At 40.6% G+C, this 15,074-nt stretch overlaps 1 protein-coding gene across 1 annotated transcript in view; it reads right to left on the bottom strand.

The window, feature by feature from the left end:
* Positions 1 to 1,980: 1,980 nt before the first annotated feature.
* LOC115796135 (NACHT, LRR and PYD domains-containing protein 12-like) overlaps positions 1,981 to 15,074 on the bottom strand; it is a 118,367-nt gene continuing 105,273 nt past the window's right edge. The window contains exons 11-14 of the mRNA XM_030752403.1: positions 5,852 to 6,025; positions 4,896 to 5,051; positions 3,049 to 3,095; positions 1,981 to 2,873 (exon numbers count right to left, since the gene is read on the bottom strand). Coding sequence (XP_030608263.1) covers positions 2,338 to 2,873; positions 3,049 to 3,095; positions 4,896 to 5,051; positions 5,852 to 6,025 — 913 coding nt within the window. The 3' untranslated portion in view covers positions 1,981 to 2,337. The remainder of the gene's footprint in view (positions 2,874 to 3,048; positions 3,096 to 4,895; positions 5,052 to 5,851; positions 6,026 to 15,074) is intronic.

The following is a 15,074-nucleotide window of genomic DNA, read 5'->3' as shown; positions in this document are numbered from 1 at the left end:
CTTTAACACAAAACAAAAATAACCATAAAATGAAAGTTATTTTGGTTCATCTTTTTTTGAACCTTGGAAAATGATGGGTGTGAACAAAAAGAAAGGAAGAAAAACAGACAGCAAGCTGCAGCAGAGGAACGGGGTGATGACAGTAGACAGCATGCTTGTGCACTGACTACAAGACTCTGCAGGTCCAACTGGTTCAACAGTTGGACCTCCAACATCTCACACCAGCTTTGAGAGGAATGTTGTATCAGTGCCACTGAGAAATATCTGCCTCACAGAAAAACACCTGGGAGCTTTTTTTGTGTCTCACAACAACGCTGAACTGATTGTATCAGTTTGATGAATGATAAACATGTTGGGATGTTGGCATTCCTCATCTGCACCTGTCACTGTGGAGTTAACTTATCAGATTTCAACCTAACAGCAGAGCCTGATTCACTCTGATTTCCCCTGATTGTAGATTTAGACGTGGAACTTTTACAGCTGACATTAAGTTGGAGGAAGTGACCTGATCATGTTGGTGTAAAAGAGGGAACAGAGCAGGTAGAAAGTGGGTGAAGGTGTTGGAGGAACTGGTTCAGGTCAGAGTCCTTCATCCTTCTCCAGCATGAAGTCACCCTCAGACTCACAGGAGGTCTGTGGTCTGCTGCAGGTCAGTCTAGAACCACCTCGGCTCTGCTCCTGTCTCAGCCTGTGCTGCTTTCACCTCTTCACTCCATCCAGCCACCAGGTGTCCTCAGACGCTCCACCTGCTTTCAGTCACCTGACTCCCACAGCGCCCTCACCTGTTCCCAGTCCCCACTTAGAGGATTTGAAGCTGCCATCTTGTTCTTGTTGCTTCCTGATGTTGTTCTGCTTTCTGCCTGGAAGCTTCAGTCTATAGGAGAGTCAAACTCCTCCTGCCTGGCTGTCAGTGTTGGGAAAACTCCCAAGAATCACATTCATGTTATCTTAAAGAAAGTCACATTAATAATACAAAAGAGGAAGAGACAGTCTGTTCACAGGTCCATGAAGCGTTCTTCCTATTAAAGCTGTTAAATTGCTGCTGTTAGTGAGGAAAAGATGACACACTGCTTCATTACCTTCACATGGAGACGATCAGCATCGGTTATCAGAAACACGAGTTTCAGGACGGTGAAACTAAACTTTAAGAAGAGTTTTAACACACAGAGAGACGTTTGAGGGCAAGTTCACGATCAGGAAAATCAGAAACGGATCAGCTGGGGATGAATTCTGCTTCATCTTTAGAAACATCTGGAAATATTTGGAGGTTTCACAGAAACCAGCATCTCTGTCCTGTTCTTGAACGCAGCCTCTAAAATGATGTGTTTATATTGTGAGTCTGAATTCAAACTGCTTTCACTGCATATGAAAGAAAACAGTCCAGTTTAGTTTGAGTGGTTTTAGCTGAGCTGTGTCCTTAATCACATGTGAACTGAACAGTGTGTATTGTTGAGGAGCAGGAAGCCTCTCAGTAAACCAGTTTTAGCCCTCAATCAAAGCTCTGTCATCATTTTGTGTGTGTGTGTGTACCTGATTGATTTTTATTACAGGCAGTTGCTCATTTGACCACCTGAGGGTGTTTCTATCAGTGTAATAATCTCTGTGCTGAAACACTGCAGGAAATGTGTCACAATGTCAGGATTATTGGATGTGCAGAGTTGTAGTTACTGACAGTGACCACTGGAGGGCAGTGATCCTGATAGTTGCTCTGAACAGTCCAGTTCATCCACATTAACATGAAGCTGTTGGTATCAGTGTGGTTAACAACAGTTAGCGGCACAATTATAAAAACAATATTTAACTATTTTGATTAATTAAAAACTCAGAGTGTAAAATCACTAAACACACAGAATCAGCAACAAAATATCAACTACCAAGTAAACAAAGCAAACCAAAAGCACAAAGGAACATTTAAAATGTGAAAAATGTTTTATTTTATTTTCTTTTCTTTATTTATTTTTTAAATGCAAATCTCACTGACTTCAAAAAAAGGTCAAATTGTTTTATAAACATGTTGAATGAAGGAGTTCATTGCTTCCACTTACAGGTGTGTTTGTGATATTTGCCTAACAAGTCCAGGAGTAACAGTGTGTCAATATTTAGCATCAGGGTTATCCATCAAATCAGGTCTATATTTAGAAGTAAATGAAAGATGTTTTACATAATGAGAGCGAGTCATGAAGATCAGAATGTAGTTCATCTTTTTACCAACAGAGGGTGACAAACCATCAATTTAGAGTCAAACTGCTTCACAGTTAAAGGATACACATGTACAGACTGAACTATCTGTTCAACAGTCAGAGTTTCTCTGACAGGAGGACACTCTTTACACTAAACTCAGCACAGAGACACTGAGGAACCAGGAAACCAGGCTGTAAATCCAGGATAAAGAGGTTCAGTGAATGTGGTGTTGAAGGTGTGGAGGTGGATCAGAGTGTCAGAGGAGACTCTGTAGAAGGACAGAGTGCCAGCAGGACAGTCCACATACACTGCTACTCTGTTAGAGACAGAGGAGGAGGAGGAGGAGGAGGGGATGAATGTTTCTCTGTTATTGTGACAGACAGCGTAACCTTTAACATCAGAGCAGAACAGAAACCAGGACTGATCATTCCTTCCAAACAAACAGTCATAACCATCTCCTTTTCTGCTGAGTCTTCTGTAACTCAGTGATATATAAACCTCTCCTCTCCAATCGACCTCCCAGTAACAGCAACCAGTCAGACCATCTCTACACAGCAGCTGAAGGACATCAAATCTGTCTGGATGATCAGGATATGACTGAACCTCCTCCACATATGTCACCTTCCTGTTGTTGTCAGACAGTTGTAGTTTTGTGTTCACTGTGTTTGTGTCGATTGTGAGTTGACAGGAATCTGATGGAGAGAACAAACACAATCCAGCTGCAGTTATTGATCCATCATCTGTTCATTGATTGACACTTTGATGATGACTCCTGACATCAGAGATGTGAATGAGTGATGTGACAGTTTGAAGATGGTTGAATGTGTGCTGCTTTGTTTTCATCAATCACATTAAAAACACACTTACACTTCCTCAGACCTGGGATCAGCCATCGGACTCCAGCAGGCTCCACCCTGAAAGGAGGAGGGGGGTCAGAGCAGCACAGTCTCTTTCAGCATGCACACATGGACATTACATCGCTCTCAGACACACACTGTTAGACACTGATAAAGGAACAGTCCAACATTTGGACTCATACACTTGAAGCAAATCTCTCCATAGTCCTGTCCTGTGGTTACCGTGTTCCAGTGAGGCTGTTTGATTAGAGCAAAAATCACAGCAAATATTTATCATGAGCCTTAATAAAGCTTATTGTATGATTTATTTTAATACTTTCTTGTAAAATCTTGCACTGTGGAAATAAAACTCCTAAACTAACAGCCCATATTTTCCAGTCACTTAAACATTTTCATCAACTCTCAAAAGTAGGTTTTCAGTGCTAAAAACAGTCTGTTTGGACTGATAGGAGTTGATTGTGATCTTTGCACTGATAATAAAATACTGATCAATGGAAAAATCAGTGATAAACACAATGGAGAAAGGGGCTCTGGTTTTACATGGACCTGTTCTCAAAGCAAAGAGAAGACATGAACTGGGACCACATGCCTTACGTGTTACTGTGCACACATAACTGTACTGGTGTTTGCTGAAAAGTAACATCAACACACCTCATTTCCAACCACTGGACAAAAGTACTTGGGAACAGCAAAGTATAACACAGCACAGCCACAGATGGCTGGCATAGCTCTGTGTTAACTTGTGATACTCATATCACGGTTGTGTAGGTTAAGAGTTTGATAAGTTTTTCAAACCTCTTTGGTAACATTAATTCTGCTCTATACAGACACAATCTTCTTTACTAAACTGGCAGCTTAAACCATTCCCTTAGTAAACTGTCTAAAAATAAATCATTATTATTATTTTTACTGTAATCAAGCAGCACAACAAATCTTACATTTGTTTTAGATCATTGTGTGTCTTTATAAAGTAGTTCTGTTAGAAACATACACTGGTCTAATCAGTGTCTCCACTCGCCACCAGGCAAGACTGGTGATTGCATGGGGCCCGGGAATCAAACCAATAGAGCACTTTGCTCTCCAAATGCTGGTATACTTGTGGTTCCCAGGGTATGTATTTATTTATTCATTCATTTATTTATTTTAAGCCTGTCATGTGTGGCAGATTTTGCGAACAGAATTGTGATCTGAAATCACTGTTGTGCCAGACATATTTACTCTTCCAAGATGAGCTCTATAGATTCTCTATAGGCTCCTTTGGTTAATTGTTTGTTCTTTTATTTTATTTATCTGTGTTATTTTTCCCATACATGTACAGGTGTCCTTGCAATGCCAGAGTTGACAGGCTGAGAGAGAAAAAAAAGAGAAAGGGGACAAAATATGAAAAGGGCATAGAGAGAACAGAGCACAAGCAAATAAACTATAATAGCTCATCAAAGAGTAGAATGGGAGGCAGAGCTTTCAGCTTTCAGGCCCCTCTTCTGTGGAACCAGCTTCCAGCTTGGATTCAGGAGACAGACACCCTCTCTATTTTTAAGATTAGGCTTAAAAGTTTCCTTTATGATCAAGCTTATAGTTAGAGCTGGACCAGGTGACCCTGAACCCTCCCTTAGTTATCCTGCTATAGGCCTAGGCTTCTGGGGGGTTCCCATAATGTATTGAGTGTTTCTTTTTCTTGGAACCCCTCACAGCAGCCATGAGCAAAGTAAAAAGCTGCCACATGTATGAGTTCTTCATTCTCGATTTAAGTGTTATTTGAAGATTTAAATAGTACTAAAGTGAAACACAGAGAAAAAGATTCACCTTCTTCTCTCTTCGAAACTGTACAGTCTGTGGCTGCAACAGGCCTCTCCATACCTGAGAGTTTCCAGTCTCAGCTGCTCCAGCAGCTTCACTCCTGCCTCTCCTGGATGGTTGTAGCTCAGGTCCAGCTCTCTCAGATGGGAGGGGTTGGAGCTCAAAGCTGAGACCAGAGACTTACAACCTTCTTCTGTGATCAGGCAGCCTGACAGCCTGCAGACACCACACAATACATGACAGTCTTAGAGAGCAGCAGTGCAGTTGACTAACCTACAAAAGGATGATGACAGCTCTAGAAAAGTAAATTTGATTCAGACATTAAATTGTACAACTTAATTCAGTTGAAGGTGGTGGGATTGTTAATAGTTTGGAGTGATTGGTCATGAATAAAGTGGAGAAACTAGAATGTGGATAACATGATGAATGTAGCTCAAAAGCTTTAAACCAGCTGTTGTTGTTTAGTCGACTCTTGTCCAGAGACGGGGGGTCGCATGTCTAAACTGCTGAAAATCAGTAATTGTGAATAAATGTGCATTTTTATGAATGTTTTTGTGTGTTAGAGCCCTGATTTCAGTTCAGGAGATGAGGCATAAGGTGAAGAGGAAGATGATGAAATGTAGATGTGGGAGGAGAAAAAGCAGTGGTGATGGAGGAGGAAGACGGAGAGGAGGAGGAGTAAGAAATAATGAGTAAGAGTTAAAGAGAAATAGATGATGAACTGAATGAATGTACAAATAATAGTCATCAGTTACATACTTGTGATGGTTAAATTCAAACTAACTTATAACAAACTTCACAGTAGTTTTAAAGCTATATTTAGATGTTTAGAGTGCTCACCAGATTTCCCCTTTCTTTCAGAATCAAGAATCCACAACATTCTAATAGAATTATTTTAGGATATAGAGGGATAATCCTCATGTACACAAACTGTCTGATTGGAGAAGGTTGTACTTTCAAAAAACTATTAACTATTAAATAAGAAAATCCTGCATAGATTAACCACTGATCCTGACCTGAGTGTTTGAAGTTTACAATGGTGACTCTTGATTCCAGAAGACAAAATCTTCACTCCTGAATCTTTCAGGTCATTGTTACTCAGGTCCAACTCTCGCAGACTAGAGGACTGGGAGATGAGAACTGAGGACAGAGCTTCACAGCTTCTCTCTGAGAGGTTACAACTACTCAACCTGATGAAACATTAACAAAATAATGAGGTATTTGGTTTTCTTTTTTTTAAAAAATGTGTATTTAAGTCATGAAAGCTTTATGATAACTTACAAAACTTTCTTAGAGGCTTTGACCACTGGCAGCAGCCTCAGCAGAGCCTCCTCTGAAGCAGAGTATTTCTTCAGGTCAAACACATCCAGATCTTCTTCTGATGACAGTAAGATGAAGACCAGAGCTGACCACTGAGCAGGAGACAGTTCATCTGTGGAGAGACTTCCGGAACTCAGGGACTGTTGGATCTCCTCCACTAGAGAACCATCATTCAGTTCATTCAGACAGTGGAACAGGTTGATGCTTTTCTCTGCAGACAGATTCTCACTGAGCTTCACCTTGATGTACTGGACTGTTTCCTGATTGGTCTGTGAGCCACTTCCTGTCTGTGTCAGAAGACCTTGTAGGAGAGTCTGATTGGTCTGCAGTGAAAGACCCAGGAGGAAGCGGAGGAACAAGTCCAGGTGTCCATTTGGACTCTGTAAGGCCTTGTTCACAGCACTCTGGTAGAGGTGTTGCTCTGTCTGGGAGGTTGATTGTTGTTCTTCCAGCAGATTGACTCCAGAGTTGATGAAGGTCAGATGGACATGAAGAGCAGCCAGAAACTCCTGAACACTCAGATGGATGAAGCAGAACACCTTGTCCTGGTACAGCCCTCTCTCCTCTTTAAAGATCTGTGTGAACACTCCTGAGTACACTGAGGCTGCTCTGATATCGATGCCACACTCTGTCAGGTCTGATTCATAGAAGATCAGGTTTCCTTTCTGCAGCTGATCAAAAGCCAGTTTTCCCAGAGACTCAATCATCTTCCTGCTCTCTGGACTCCAGTGTGGATCTGTCTCAGCTCCTCCATCATACTTGACCTTCTTCACTTTGGCCTGAACCACCAGGAAGTGGATGTACATCTCAGTCAGGGTCTTGGGCAGCTGTCCTCTCTCTCTGGTTTTCAGCACATCCTCCAGAACTGTAGCAGTGATCCAGCAGAAGACTGGGATGTGGCACATGATGTGGAGGCTTCGTGATGTCTTGATGTGGGAGATGATCCTGCTGGCCTGCTCCTCATCTCTGAATCTCTTCCAGAAGTACTCCTCCTTCTGTGGGTCAGTGAACCCTCTGACCTCTGTCACCATGTCAACACACTCAGCAGGGATCTGATTGGCAGCTGCAGGTCGTGTGGTTATCCAGAGGCGAGCAGAGGGAAGGTTCCCCCTGATGAGGTTTGTCAGCAGCACATCCACTGAGGTGGACTCTGTAACATCAGCCAGGATTTTAGTTTTGTGGAAGTCCAGAGGAAGTCGACACTCATCCAGACCATCAAAGATGAACACAACCTGGAAGTCTTCAAAGCTGCAGATTCCTGCTTCTTTGGTTTCAGTAAAGAAGTGATGAACAAGTTCCACCAAGCTGAACTTTTTCTCTTTCAGCACATTCAGCTCTCTGAAAGTGAATGGAAACATGAACTGGATGTCCTGGTTGGCTTTGTCTTCAGCCCAGTCCAGAGTGAACTTCTGTGTTAAGACTGTTTTCCCAATGCCAGCCACTCCCTTTGTCAGCACTGTTCTGATTGGTTCATCTCTTCCAGGTGAGCCTTTAAAGATGTCTTCTTGTTTGATTGTTGTTTCTGGTTTCCTGGATGCTGTTTCAATCTGTCTGACCTCATGTTCATCATTGACCTCTGCAGCCCCTCCCTCTGTGATGTAGAGCTCTGTGTAGATCTGATTCAGAAGGGTTGGGTTTCCTGCTTTAGCGATCCCCTCAAACACACACTGGAACTTCTTCTTCAGAGTGGATTTAAGTTTCTCCTGGCAGGTGATGGGAAATTCTCAAAGAACACAAAACATATAATCTTAATAAATATGAACTATATAAGTAAATATAAATATAGAATTTTCATTGTGTTCTGTCAACTTTTTCAGAGAAATCCTCTTACTGCTGTGCAGACGGTCAGCCAGCTCCACCTGCTTCATTTTCTTCAGGAAGTGCAGTGTGATCTTCACAAATGCATCTCTGTTTTCCTTCCTCTCTACTTTCTCCTGACCCTCCAACAACTCCTCATCCTCCTTCTGATGCTTTACAATTTCTGGATTTAAAACCTTCTGGATTTTCTTCAGTTCGTCCTTCACAAAACTGATGATATTTTCCTCCAGCAGCTGGAAGAGAATACTGTATGAATGCTCCAATCAGACTAAAACAACAGAGTCAAACATCAGAAACATGAGTACAATGACAATCCACTGGTCTACAAAGTGCAGCATGGAGATGACTGAAAGAACAGATGTAACAGTAGTTGTTGTACATGTACAAACCATAAATATGGAGTCCAGCTGTGTTTGATGCTGCTGGGCAGACTGACCACTGGGAACCTCTGAGCTCTCCTGATCCACTCTGTGAAGGAATCATGAAGAATTAGTTGAAGCACAGGGTAAAGATCCAACAGGTGATATTTTCACAGTGACTCAGGTTTAGCAGTCGTGCTGACTCAACAGCTCAGTGCTTTGCATTTAATTTGTGTGTTTGCTGTGTTTTGTTGTGTTTCAGTGCTAAGACAAAACGTCAAAGTTTAAAATTATATCTAAAACTAAAGACTAAAAATATCACAGTTTTATTTACTGTACTTTACTGTACATTTAATTCTTAATGATGTTAAACAGTTTTTTCCTTCACTCTAAAATATGTTTTACTGTTTCATCACCATTCATAACATAAAGATTTATTTCCAGGGAATTTTGTTTATCAGACTTTCTCTTGACAGAAAACTTTCTACAAGGCACCAAAAAAAAGTCACAAAGACATTTACTGTAAATGCAAAACATTATTAAAACCTAAGCTGAATATTTATTATCAGCCACCCAAACTTTAAATACATGGATATTTGATTGTCAGCCACAAGAAATTGATTTTATACTTGAAGCCACATAAAGAAATGTTGTTTTAAACATTATCTCTGAGGTTTCATGTAAGGCACTATCTATAAATTCACAAAACACATTCCAATGAACCATGTGTTCTCAAACTATGAGGCACCCCATTGGTGGGTCATGATCGGTGGGGCGCCATCAACCTGTGAGAAAAGTCATTTGGAACAAATGTTGAACATTGGAAACGTTAGCGACTTGCAAATCTCTCCACTGTCACTGTCTGCTGGTCTCCCGGACCTCCTTCAACACCATGGAGCTCACACGAGGCACGACAAGAATTCATCTTGTGAAGTGGTGCAAAAAGTGTGAGGACCACTGAAGTTACCCAATGTGTACATCACATAAGGATACGAATGTTGCTTATTAAATGTGTACTTAATATACATTTAACAAGCAAAATTTAAAATTTTTCCTTTTCAGTACATGAGCAGTATGTGATAAAACTTCCAGTCTCCTACTTTAATAGAATTTTAATGGACTAAACCTACAATAAAAAATATTTTTAAAAACATTTTATTTCATCAGAATAAAAGTTTCAGCAAAATAAGACTCTCTCAATGATGTTGGGGGTTATGAAATGATGATGTCAGTATAGAGAGACCTGTGTTTTGTAGAGTTAGAGATTTCATGTGAACTTTAAAAAACTTTTCATTGGAAATATTGCATATCCTCTTCTCACTGCGCTAAAGCCGAAACGATGTCTGAAAACTGGGAAATCTCCTCTGCACGCCTGCCAAGTTTTACCTCCACATTTTGGACATAGTTGATATTTTGTGGTCTTTGTCACTTTATTATTTCCCAAAGTACTACAACATCAAATTTTCTGAGCTGCAGAACACACTTATTCTCTGCTACAGTGAGCAAAAAACCAGTTCTGAATCCATTCTGACAATTTACAAACTAAAACCAAAATCTGATCATCATGATGGGATTCATTAGTTTTAATAAACTGAACTAATTTAATGCCCACCCCGAATGTTTGATCTGTTTTCTGATAATTTCTTAAATAAACTTAGTTCATTACAAACTAAACACCATGTGGGATATGTGGCTCTTCAAAACAAGTTCTCCTTTTTACCTGCATTTTGATAGCAGGTTCATCATTTAGCCATCAATTCCTTCTGTGTTTAAATGATTTGAGATTTTAAAGCATGTTACTTAAATTTAGTTTAAGGTTCAATCAATTAGGAGAAAAAGTGAAATCTGTGCATGAAAGTTTGTACTTTGTTTTACTAAACTGGAGATTGAAGCCTGTTGATATTCAGCATGTTCACTGAAGTGGATTTTCAGTTCGTTAATGACCAAAATCTTGTTTGTTAAGAGAAAGTTGAAATGGGATTGAGGGACTGACAGCGTGTGCACTGCAGATCATATACAACATGAAGCAAGTAAATCACCTCTGAAAAGGTAAAAGTTACTAACAGCTCACCTCTGTGCAGCAGAAGGTTGGTGTCCTTTAAAATTTACCATGGCACCTTTAGAACCATCACTTTTTAAGGACACACAGCTGGGTCCAGGTCCAGGTTCAGGTTGGTTCCTGTGAATAATGATGCAGCAGTGATGTGAGTGCTGAGCTGTGACATGGAGAAGAGTCATGGACAGTTAGAGATGGTCATCTCACCTCTGAGCTTGGTCTGGCTCTCATGTTCCCCACACAGAGTGGTTTTAGAGGGAGGGACTCCCTCCTCTCTGTCCTCACACTGATCCATGCTGCTGAATTCACATCAGCTCACACACACTTTTTACCTTCACCTGCAGAGGAAACACACATCATTCATATGCACATCAACTGAAATCCTTCTTTCATCATGTGTGCAGCTGAATGCAGTCAGACTGCAGTGTGAGGCAGAGGAAGCTGCCATCAGCTGCTCTTCTTCTACTAGATCAGGGTTGCCCAATACATCGATCGTGATCTACTGGTCAATCGCAAGAGGAGTGCAGGTACATTGCACGGAACCCCCAGCGGAGTTGGGGAAAAACTGTCGCTCGCACGGCATTGAAAGAAGTAGAAGATGGATGATGAACCATCATCCATCCGTTTTGTTACCACGCTATGCACGCACATTTAACCACGCTAGGTTTGCTAGTAGCTCGCAAGCTGAAAAAGTGTGGGCACCCCTGTACTAGATGGAGCCAGGAAGCTGCAGACCAGCACACACGATGCATTCACTGACACACACTGATTCACTTTGACTGGAAGCTTCAATCGATCAATATTCAGTCAGTTCAACATGTCTGAATGTTTTCAAACATTTCCGCTGATCCATGATTCAAAGAGGATCAGCGAAGTTCAAAGTTTCACACTAATTATTCCTGTTGAGTTTGCTGAGAACTGCACACACACTGTTGTTAATGAGAAGCATCTTTGATCCAGTAACGCTCTGTCTGTGTAAGCTCAGGATTAATGTGAACAGCCAACCAGAGCTGCTACTAAACAATAGTAATAATCTAACAATCATCCTCTGAAATATTTTAAATTAAAATAAAAATAATAGTTAAACTTCCAGCAGCTGAAAATATCCAGTTTTTTTTTATTGTGAACAACAAGAGAAACACAGCAGGTGTTTGCTTAAAATCACAAATGATTATAAGTTTTCTGAATAGTTATGATTCATTTACTGTTGGTAAGTTATTTAATCAATCATCTGATCACTTAATCAACTAACTCAGCAGCCAATGATCTATATTTCCTTCAGATTTTTAGTGGGGTAGTCACAGTGACACCTGTTTACAGCCTGAAGGATTTTAGAAGTTACTGAAGAAAATTCAGACACTAAAGCAGTTTTAACTGTTTATCAAAAACATATTTGAGTTACAGTTATATAATAAATTGGGTTCAAAGTGAAGAATCTCAGCTTTCTTTTGTGTCCACAATGAAACTGGATTAAGGAGCTGCTGCTCTTTAATGAGAACCCTCACAGCTCGTATCCAGCTGTTTTGAGGTCTATGTCTCTGTTATTTGTTGTTTCTTTATCAAAATTGACCACATCACAAGGATTACCTAAAGTGTGTTATTTGCATTCAAGGCTATTGCTGTGAGGCCCCAACCTGCTGTGAAAGCAGCTCTGAATGAAGCAGGCTGAACTTAGACTGAAAATACCCAACAAGGTCCATCAGATAGAGAGGATTAGAACAGGATATGGTAAGAGTGTGCTTCATTCAGAGAAAAAGGGGGGAAAAACCTTGAAAAGCCTGGGACGTTGAAGGAAATGAGTTTTTATGAAGTTTCAATACAGTCATTGTATAGGTTTGCGCTTACCATATGTACATTTATTTGCCTGAGAAACTTTGTCTAGACTGGAAGATAAACATAACTGATTAAAAATACACAAGCTCATAATGTTTGGTGTCATCGGGAACTTTGTGTTCTCACTGGGCAACGGTCAGCCACTCATGGAGACTACCACAATGATAGAAATGGAGACTTCGAGGTCATCTGAACACCCAGCTGTTGAAATTTTCTGTTTTCCACGTTTTGTTTTGTATAATGATGTACCAAGATTGACAAGCTGTGACTAAATGAAACTGTGAGCTGAAAGAGAGTGTGTCAGTACTTCATGTCATATCCAGTAAAACCTGGGCATGGCATGCGGTTCTGACCCAGATTAATCTGTAAACTGTGGACAAATGGCTAATTACATTTAGTAATTGGACTCCTTATTCCGTTGTTTTGCCTCATTCCTGTTCGATAAACGAACACGCAGAAACCTAAAAGGCTTAAGCAGCAGCTCATATTTTTTATTTTTTTAATTTCTTCAAGATCCACAGGGAACAAGTGTGGATAATACTAGAAGAAAGCCCTTCATCACAACATGTAACCAAGTGAGGAAGACACTCCTGGAGGAAAACATCTCAGTGTCCAAGTGAACCATAAAGAAAAAAAAATATTCACAGACAAACAGATCGTTACAGATTCAATGGAGAGAAGTTGCTCTGTGTGTGTGTTTGGGGGGGGGGGGGGGGGTCTGTTTTGTTTTATGAATATCCCAGTATTATTGAAGAGCAGAATAAGTCGGGTAAACACTGTTTAGCATGAACACTGAGTAAGGACTTTTAAAGTTTTGGCACTGCGCTCAGAGCTTTCAGTATCCACTGATGCACTCGTTCTAAAAACCGCTTCGTCTCTTTTCAAATAAACACTCTTAGAATCAGCCACCACGACCTCATCAGTCATAGAACACACTTTTTTCCACATTAAATTTAGTCCACTGCAGTCTAATCTGCAGTACATTACATGCTGCAACCTTAGTAAATTAGTAAAATTGTGTGATTCATTTAAATATTCTCCTGCTGAAAGAGAAACTCCTAAACCACATTTACCACAAGAACTGGCTTCTTCTCTAAATCTTCGACCTTTGCAATGACATTGTTCACAGGCTGCTCCTGTGAACAAGGCGTGGTGCCAGGAGCTGCGCACTCAACTGTAAATTCACTGACTCATCTCAGCAGAAACCACCCAAACAGGCTTGTACTGTCTGTTGTTGACATTTTCCATTAAGCTCAAGGTGACTTTGAATGCACCACAAGGTTACTGCTGAGAGCACTGCTAAGGTTGCGTGTGTTGCACATTTCAGCGACATTTAAAACATGATTTGATTAACGAGGAATCTGAGTAGCGATTTCATATACACACAGTGTTTCTTTGGCCAATGTTCAATTTTGTATATTTAATGTGTTCTCAGTTTAAAATGTTTCCTAAGAGTTTTCTGACTGAGTTTTTAGACTTTTCTATTAATTTGTTTTGTCTCGTTGGAATGACAGTAAAGTTAGTAAAGACAAACAGAGGAAACAAATCAAACTTACAAACAGAGCAGAAGAAGAAAGAATCTTGACTCCACACCTGGACACCAAATACTGACACACAGGTGAGCTGATGCATGGAAAGACTTCACCTGAAGCAGCAGGTGGGAGGGGCTCAGCAGGAGCAGCAGTCTAGTTCATTTAACAACATTGTTCAAATTCCTGAACATCAGACTTTAATGTGAAAAGTGAAGCTTCCTCTTTTCTCCTTTTCCTTTTTTTCCCTGTGAAAGTCTTTGATTTCCCTCAAACCAGCATGTTCAAGAAGCAGGCACAGCTTAACTTCACAAAACCAACACAGACGTGATCTCATGAATCAGATCAGGTCATTTTTTCTGTTACTCTGTCTCTAAACAAACAGAATGCACTGATATTTGTACAAAAACATCACAACTGGTTCAACTGGTTTATTTGACTGTATCTGCAGGTGCATAAATGGGGGATCTCAGTATTGTTTTCAGTTTCTCTTTGTGTAGACACAGAGTGACACAAAAAAGGACCTCATCTTATTCAGAGCTCAGAGGGGACTTTTTGAAGTTAAGCTTGACTACTTCTTGATCATGTTGGTTTGAGGGAAATCAAAGTGCAGATTAAAAGCAATGGAAACAGGGAGAAAGCAGAGAAATGTCCCTGTGTCCATGGGAGAGTGAAATGAAGAGATTAGCAAGGAAAAAGTGGGATAGTTAGGGAGGTGAAGAACATAGACAGAAATACTGAGAGGCAAGGAATAAGGTAAAGAGAGGTGGCAAAGGCAAAGCAAAAGGTTTATAGTGAGTTGTATGTGAGGACACTACGGAAGAAGAAAAGGACTTGGTTGGTCAAGCAGAGAGAGATCAAGCTGGAAAGGATGTGCAGCAGCTTGGGGTAATTAAGAATAGAGATGGAAATTTACTTATGAGTGAAGAGAGTGTGTTCTGGAGATGGAAGAAACACTTTGAGTAGATGATGAATATAAAAAGTGAGACAGAAGGGAAAAGATGGAGGAGCAACAGTGGAAGTACAGAGGATTAGTGAGGAGGACGTGAGGCAGTTGGTCCTGATGACATACCTGTGGAGATATCGCTGTAAGGACAGAGAGTGGACTTTTTAACTACATTGTTTAACACAATCCTGGAGAGTGAGATGATGCCTGAGGAATGGAGAAGTGTACACCAACTTCGTTTCCACAGATAGCACATCCACATCCACCATAAATATAAGGAATGAATGTGTTCGTATAATCTATTTAGTTGCCTCTACATCCGCTCTCTGAAGGAATACTTATGGTTTTCACCATAGCACCTTATTTCCTCAGGCCGAC

Source organism: Archocentrus centrarchus, chromosome 2, assembly GCF_007364275.1.
Source record: "Archocentrus centrarchus isolate MPI-CPG fArcCen1 chromosome 2, fArcCen1, whole genome shotgun sequence".
NCBI lineage: Eukaryota > Metazoa > Chordata > Actinopteri > Cichliformes > Cichlidae > Archocentrus > Archocentrus centrarchus.
This window is presented reverse-complemented; position numbering and strand designations above follow the sequence as displayed.